The sequence below is a fragment of the Gorilla gorilla genome, chromosome 11 (assembly GCF_029281585.2).
Source record: "Gorilla gorilla gorilla isolate KB3781 chromosome 11, NHGRI_mGorGor1-v2.1_pri, whole genome shotgun sequence".
Lineage (NCBI taxonomy): Eukaryota > Metazoa > Chordata > Mammalia > Primates > Hominidae > Gorilla > Gorilla gorilla.
Genome location: NC_073235.2, coordinates 32748709 through 32756543, shown reverse-complemented (window position 1 = coordinate 32756543; position 7835 = coordinate 32748709). Strand labels below are relative to the sequence as shown.

Here is a 7835-nt window from a genome sequence, read left to right as displayed (position 1 = left end):
TCCTTTCGGACACACTGTCCCATTCCTTGGCCTGGTTCATCCCCAGCTTCCTGGCAAAGTTCTGCTCCCTGAAGCAGGAAAAGGCTGAGATTAATGCCAACGAAGTGGGGCCGTGGGCCTGGGAAGACTGTGTGGCTGGCTGAGGGTGGGCACTAAGCTGGCCACCCCACCCCCGACATGGACATGGCTGTGCTGTGGCGGAAGGGGTGGTGCGGGCATGTCCACGGCACTCGAGACAGCCCTCCAAGGAGGAGGGCGAGCCTGGCTGGACCCCATGTCTGCGGTGCTGTGTCAGGGCAGGAGACAGCCTCTTGCCCCCAGGAGTGTGCAGTGTGGGCAAGAGACAGAGTGATCATGTGTTTGGAACGCAGCTCCAGCCCAGCCAGGGGACCAGAAAAGCCCTCCCGCTTCCAGGGAGGATGTGCATGGCTCTGCCAATGCCTGTCTCCCAGTGCCGCTGGCAGGTCCCAGGATGAGCAAGACTGGGCTGCCCAGGCAGGTCCCTACAGACAGCGGGCGCTGGGCTAGAGGCCAAGGGCTGGGACTGGGAAGGGACGCGACGCCTGGTAGCCAGTGAGGAACCAGGCACACAACTTGGAAATAAACAAGCTTTATTTTCAGTTTCAACAGGTAAGGCGAGACCTACTTCATCATGTGCTTTTATGTAAATGCCAAATAGCAAAATAACAGCTAGAAAATAAACAGTTTGTCAGTTTGGAGATCAAGTACTTTATCTATCTTGAGTGTTATCTATCTTGGAATTTAGCCAGGCCTAAAAGTAGCGGAAATATCAGGAAATGCTATAGAGAGCCAGTCTCCAGCTGCAGGTTGGTGGGCCTGGCACTGACCAGATGCGGGTGGCTCAAAGCACTGAGCGATGCAGGCGGTGTTTCTGCATTGCCTGCAGCCTCTTCTGCCTCTCGGCAAAGTTGTTCTTCCGGGTCTGCTTCAGTGCGGGCAGGATGGCACACTCCGCCACAGGTGGGCTCAGAAGCAGGCTGGGGGCGGGTAGAGGGACTGTCACCGTGAGCATCCCCGGGAGTGGAGTGTGTGGGGAGTGCGGCCTGCATGGCCCTCACGGGGGCACAGAGAGGCCTCAGCGAGCTCTGCTTCTGCGCTGCCACCCTCCCTTCCCCACTCCCTCCCTGGGGCCCAGGCTGCAGGGCTGCCCCACTGTCCCCATGCCTGTGGGACTTACCATTTCTTGGAGAGGCTCTTGGTGGAGACCTTGGGGAAATGCGTGGCTTCTTGGTCCCTGGGTGAAGGAAGAGTCAGCAGTGAGCTGTGGATAGGCCCCCAGGGATGGGGCAGGGGTGCACCAGGCACTCACCTGGGAAAGCTAGCTTCCTCCGGGGCCGCCTGGGGCCTCTGGCTCCCTTCCAGGAGGGACTTGAGGTGCTGCAGCTGAAAGGCAGGGGCAGGGGCGTGGTGGGGTCTGTGGCGGCGCCAGACTGCCCAGGGCCACCCCCACCACCCAGGGCCTCACCTCTTGGGTCTGCAGGAGGTTGGTATTCCACAGCTCGCGGATGAGCACTTCGCACTGCCTAAGTGTGGTGGGCTTTCGCAGGGGAAGGGGCAGGATCATTGGGGGGTGTGCCCCCGCCCCCATCTGCCTGCCCTGGTGCTGGCTGTTCCCCATACAGGCAGCTCCTGCGTTAGAGGCCTCTGCTTTCTCTTTTCTGAAACAGTCATTGCAGCAGCCAGAGGTGACCTGCCCAGGTGCGTCTAACCACCCACCCAGCATACCTCCCCAGGCAGCGCCCAGGCCAATGTGGGGAAGAGGGCCTGGTTCCCCTCTCCCATTGAGCAGGGTGCTCTGGGCACCAGGTGGGGGTCTGTGGGACTGGGGCCTGTCCCTTTCTCCCCTCTGAGGGTGCCCTAAGGGTCAGATGGGCTTCAGTGGGTGACCGGCTAGCTGCCAGGCTGCTCTTGGTCGTGACCCCACACGCAGTGGGGCATCTTGCTCCAGGCCTGGTCTCGGGATGTGCAGACGCAGGAGCCTGTCCTGCTGGTTGCGCTGCTGAAAGTGTGCACTCTGTAGCATCCCAGGGCAGTCCCAGAAACTCAGGGATCACCAGAACCTGGTCCTGCTCTGACCTGCTGGCCTAGTGCCCTCCAAAGGCAGGCTGTGGCCAGGGGCAGCAGGAATGCAACTCACTTTTCTTGGTAAGAATATTACTTTACTTTTCTCTGAGGAAGTGGTTTAGGGGCTGCTACTGGCCCCCCTTGTGGGCTCAGGTCAGCACAGGTACTCTGCAGGACCCCCAGGGGAGGGGAGGAAGACAGTGCCCACCGATGGGTAGAGCGTGGCTGTCATCTGCTATCATGAGCCCAGGAGACAGGCCCCTGGAGCTAGGGGCAGAGCAGTTGGCTGACTGCAGGGTGTGAGCCTAGTAAATGTAGTCATGGGGCCCTTAGGGTGCAGGCAAGACTTACCTGGCCTGCCCTTGCACCCCAGGAACACCCAAGCCTTACCTGGCCTGCCCTTGTACCCCAGGAACCTTGTCCAGCTTGCTGTTGTGAAGTAGGGGCTCCTCTTCCAGGTCCGCCTTCTGGGGGACGTCAGCTTTTGAATCTTGCTTGTTGAAGGAGCCGGGCTGGGGCCTGGCCTTGCCTTGAGAGTTGGCTGCAAGTCAGACCCTACAAGGCCAGTCACTGCGGGCACCAACAGTCACTGCCCAGGTTTTCCAGGAGCAGCTGTGTGTACCCAAGAAGCCCCTGTCCCTGCCTCAGTTTCCTCCTCTGTAAAAGGAAGCCTGCCTTGGAGGGTTCTGGGGGCAATCAATGAGGTTCTGAGGGTGAAGCCCATGGGTGGTGCCTGTGAACACTCTAGAACAATCAACATAGTGGAAGCTGGCCCCATCTTGGGTAAAATGAAACTGCATGAGAGGCTTGGGACCCAGCCTGCATGGGTTTCCTCGGCAAGGACAAGGCCCGTCTAGCACCTGGGCCCATCACAGGAATGGTGGGGGTTAGGGCTGGGCTGAGGAAAATGCCCGGCCTCACAGAGTGGGGAAAAGAGGCTCTCTGCTCCCAGTTCACTCTGCAGAAGGTGCCATGAGCCCAGGGCTCCGTGGGCAGTGCCATCCCTCCTGTGTCCTGCCTGCTCGTGGCGGGGACACGGCCAAGCAGGGCTGCTGCTGGGCAGCCAGGGTACATCCTCCCTAGAAGGCCACCCGAGGAGGCCCCTCCTGCCTGCTTGCTGGGCAGCCAGGGTACATCCTCCCTAGAAGGCCACCCGGGGAGGCCCCTCCTGCCTGCTTGCTGCCCCGCCCTGGGGTGCCTGCTGTGAGGCCTTACTGCCCTGTGACTGGTCCCTGGTCCTGCCCACCCCCCCTTAATCCCCTCCCGGTGGCTTCAGCTTACAGGGCTCTTTTCAGCTGCACCTTCATCCCCAAATCCTGGAGCTTGGCCCAGCAGAGGGCGCCTGGTCAGCACCCCTGTGAGCACATGGACGCCAGCCTGCTCACCTGAATTAGAGATGGACTTGACAGACTGGAAGCTTGACGTGGAGAGGCTGTCTGCAGGAGAGCGCACAGTGTCGGCGCTACCGCCCGCAAGGCGCCCACGCTTGCCTCCTGGCCTGTGTGTCCGTGAGGAGCCCTCCTTCACCCTGGCAGGGCTGGGTCCTCCCGGCTCTACCCACACTCCGTTGATGCAGACCCAGCGAGCGCCCAAGGGAGCAGAGGCCCTGGAAGGGTGGTTTCCTGAGGGGCCATCTGGAAAGCAGGAGGGCTTGGGACACATGGAACAGCAGGTCCCGAGGGAGAGCATGGCCTCTTCCCGTGTCCTGTCAGCGTCCCCGGCACTGCAGGGCTGGGGCTGCCGACTTGGGCCACACTTTGCCCAGAACAGCTCACTGGAGTTGCCACAGCGGCTAGGGAAGGGCCCTCCCTCAACCCCATTCTCCATGTCTCCCTGGGAAGGGAGAGCCCTAGGCACTGCCCCAGCTGCCATGTTCCCAGGCTGGCTCCATCCACCAGTCAGATGTCCTCCTGATGTCAGCCCCAGCCCCAAAGATAACGGGAAGTGAGCTCGAGACCACAACCCAGGATCCTGGGCTGGGTGTGGGCTGCTGTCAGGATGGGGAAGTGCCTTGGACAAGTGGCAAGGAAACAGGACTCTGCTTCCTCCCTTTGTCCCCATGGTTGCTGCCCAGATGGCAGGAAGGGATCCCTGGATGGAGTGTGTCCAGAGCCCCTGGGCCCCCAGCATGTCAGGACTCAGAGCCACGGGGCTGGAAATCCTGGGCCTGGCCACAGCAGCAATCTGAGGCAAAGACCTAGCAGGGCAGGGGCTGTCCCAGGGGTTCCTTCCCATTTCAGCTCTACTTGGAGGAGGGAGGTCTGGGGAGCACCCTGTGCCCACCTCCCCACTGCAATGACCTCAGGCCCTGGGCTTCCCGAGAGCAGCACGTGGTGTGCTTGGCTGCGTAACATCGTCCAGCCACGGCTAGAGGTAGCGGCATCTGTCCAGGTCCCCCAGAACCTGTCCCCACTGGGTTGGCATCCAGGGGCCAGTGCAGCCAGGTGGGCAAGGACAGTCTGGAGGGGCTCCCCTGGGTGGCAAGAGCATCCCATCAGGCACTGAAGGGCCCAGTTCTCACCTTTCTTCTGTGATTCATTATGAGCTTGTAATGGAGATCTGAAAGCAAGCACACGCTCTCCTCAGCACTTGTGAAACCACAGCCATTCTGAGAGAAGAAGCCTGGCCTGTCCTCTCCTGGCTGCTGAGCCCGAAAGTCCTGCCCCCCCACTGGCTGATTGGGCCCTGCCCCATGGATCCTGCTCTCCACCACGCCTTTGTCGTGGGCGTCAGGCCAGGAGGGGCCCCTGCCTGTTCCCTAGGCAGAGCCCACCTGGCATATCGGCCTCATCCATCTGAGATGACTGGAGGGCGGCCACACTGCCAGGCAGAACCTGGGCTTTAGGGGTACAGAGGTGAACTCTGGAATCCCTGGCTATGGCAGTGTCATGATCCTGTGGGCATCAGGGACTGGGGGGAGGCTCAAGAAGATATGAGGAACGGGGCGTCCTGAGGCTTATTAAGACATGGGGAAGGGGGGTCCTGACAAAACAGACACTTGGAGATGGGATACTCGACACTCAGGTAAGGCAGCACCAGGGAACGGGGCGGGAGAAGAGGCCGCGGGCACTGGTGCCCTTGCTGGAGCCCTCCTGAAGCAAGAGCGAGGAGCGGAGCCACATCCCACATCCTGGCGGGCCCTCCTTCTGCTCGGGGCAGGAGGGGTGGGGGAGGAGGGAGGGAGAAAGGGGGGCGTGGGGGTGAGGAGCAGCTAAGGGTGCAGTTGGGAAGGCCCCGCCGGAGGACAGCATGGGCACAGGCGAAGCGGGGACTGGGTGGGGGGCGGGGGAATGCCTGCTCCTGATCCGATGTGTTTAGCTGGAAGAAATTCACTGAGCTGCGCACTCGCCGTTGGGCACGTTTCCCTGTATAAAGTTTTTGTTTGTTTGTTTTTGTTTTTTTGAGACGGAGTCTCGCTGTGTCACCGAGGCTGGAGTGCAGTGGCAAGATCTCGGCTCACTGCAAGCTCCGCCTCCCGGGTTCACGCCATTCTCCTGCCTCAGCCTCCCCAGTAGCTGGGACTACAGGCGCCCACCACCAGGCGTGTGCTGGAGTTGATGGCTGTGTTTCTGTGCTGCGGGAGCGGCAGTGTTGAGTGTGCCTGGGGAGGCAGGGCCGGCCTAGGGCCCCGCGCCGGCTCACCCTGGTTCTCCCGCTTCAGGTGCTCGATCTCCTCATGGAGCTTGGCCAGCATCTCCGAGTGCTGCTGCTGCAGGAACTGCAGGCTCTTCTCCAGGTCCAGGTTCCGTTTCTGCGGGTCGCTCTGCCTGAGCTGCGGCCTAAAGGACTGGACGCCCACAGAGGGGCGCCGGCGCCGAGAGCCCGGGGTCGGCGAGCTGGGGGGCCGCGTCCCAGCCGCCACCCCCGCACCGCTCATATCGCCATCGCCAGGTACCCTCCCGCTGCCACTGCACCCCGGCTCAGTGGCCAGGCCGCCCTAGCCTGGCGCCCCGTCACCATGGAAACCGGGCGACGGAGGGCGCGAGGCGGTTGGCGGGGGCGGGGCCTGTCGCTGGCTCTTCCTGGGTGAGTAGTGATTTACAAGGCATCCGGGGCTGGGCGCCGGGGCTCACGCCTGTAATCCCCGAACTTTGGGAGGCCGAGGCGGACGGATCATTTGAGGTCAGGAGTTCGTGACCAGCCTGACCAACATGGCGAAACCCCGACTCTACTAAAAATACAAAATTTAGCCGGGTGTAGTGGCGGGAGCCAGTAATCCCAGCTACTCTGGAGGCTGAGGCAGGAGAATAGCTTGAACCGGGAGGCAGAGGTTGCAGTGAGCCGAGATCGCACCGCTGCACTCCAATCTGGACGACAGAGACTCTGTCTAAAAAAATAATAATAAAAGGCATCCAGGCATCCTTTCCAGCCTGGATGGAAAGTGAGCCCCTGTCTCTAAAAAAATTAAAAGAAAAAAAACCCGGGCATGGTGGCTTGCACCTATAGTCCCAACTGCTCGGGAGGCTGAGGCGGGAGGATTGCTGGAACCCCGGAGGTCGAGGCTGCAGTGAGCTATGATGGCACCACTGAACTCCAGCCTAAGTGACAGAGTGAGATGCTGCCTAAAAATAAGAGGCTGGGCGCAGTGGCTCACACCTGTAATCCCAGCTACTCCGGAGGCTGAGGCAGGAGAATCACTTGAACCCAGGAGGTGGAGGTTGCAGTGAGCCAAGATCGCGCCATTGCACTCCAGCCTGGGCGACACGGTGAGACTCTGTCTCAAAAAAAATAATAATAAATAAATAAATAAATTTAAAAATAATAAAAATAAAAAGTCTTTTTTTTTTTTTACAAGGCCTGCCCTCAAAAAAAAAAAAAAAAATCACAGCCAGGCCAATCATAATTTTGCCAGATACCAACAAACCTGGAGGAAGGGAACATAGCCAACCCCAGCCTGCTCTGGCTCTCCTTCCCCACATCTTACTGCCACATCAGCGGGGCTCCTGTATAATAACAGGGGATACAAGTGAAAGAACTGCTCATCTCAGAGCTTATTCGAGAAATCTCTAGGAAACCGTAAAGACAACAGGGAGACAAAAACTAAGACACTAGAGGAGGTTTAAGCCTCTGACACCTCCAGTTAACAAACAGCACACATGGCGCAACCCCTAACCAGACCAACATAAAACTTCACACAGAAAGTCCATTTACTGGTTGAGCACGACCAGCCCTCAACAAAAACTTGCAAGGCATAATAAAAAACAACACAGTTCGAAGACACAGCAAACATCAGAGCCAGACTTAAATATGGCAGAGATGTTGGAATTATCAGATCAAGAAATGGGATACGACTATGATTAATATGCTAAGGGCTCTAATGGAAAAAGTGGACAACATGAGATTACAGACTGATAATGGGAACAGAGAGGTAGACATTCTAAGAAATAATCTAAAGAAAATGTGAAGGCCAGGCAGGGTGGCTCATGTCTGTAATCCCAGCACTTTGGGAGGCTGAGTTGGGCAGATCATTTGAGGTCAGGAGCTCAAGACCAGCCTGGCCAACATGGTGATACCCCATCTCTACTAAAAAATACAAAAATTAGCTAGTGTGGTGGCATGCACCTGTAATTCCAGCTACTTGGGAGGCTAAGGTGGGAGGATTGCTTGAATCCAGGAGGTGGAGGTTGCAGTGAGCCGAGATCATGCCACTGCCCTCAAGCCTGGGCAACAGAGTAAGACTCCATCTCAAAAAAAAAAAAGAAGAAGAAGAAAAGAAAAGAAAATGTGAGAAGTCGGCCAGGCACAGTGGC

At 58.7% G+C, this 7835-nt stretch overlaps 1 protein-coding gene across 11 annotated transcripts; it reads right to left on the bottom strand.

Annotated features, from left to right (window-relative positions):
• Nucleotides 1–594: 594 nt before the first annotated feature.
• Nucleotides 595–6066, bottom strand: LOC115930154 (coiled-coil domain-containing protein 74B-like). 11 transcript variants are annotated; one of them, XM_063694763.1, is made up of 9 exons: nucleotides 5728–5857; nucleotides 4859–5450; nucleotides 4607–4644; nucleotides 3471–3735; nucleotides 2476–2655; nucleotides 1487–1650; nucleotides 1331–1404; nucleotides 1199–1255; nucleotides 595–998 (listed from the first exon to the last, which is right to left on the bottom strand). In XM_063694763.1, the coding sequence occupies exons 2-9, from the start codon at nucleotides 4878–4880 to the stop codon at nucleotides 863–865; spliced, it is 936 nt and encodes a 311-aa protein (XP_063550833.1). In that variant the 5' UTR covers nucleotides 4881–5450; nucleotides 5728–5857; the 3' UTR covers nucleotides 595–862. The 11 variants fall into 11 exon arrangements, 10 of the variants coding, with proteins under 10 accessions (XP_063550833.1, XP_063550831.1, XP_055236738.1 ...); XM_063694761.1 differs by lacking the exon at nucleotides 4859–5450 and having other exon boundaries at nucleotides 5728–6066; XM_055380763.2 differs by lacking the exon at nucleotides 4859–5450 and having other exon boundaries at nucleotides 1487–1558; nucleotides 2476–2614; nucleotides 5728–6064.
• Nucleotides 6067–7835: the final 1769 nt, after the last annotated feature.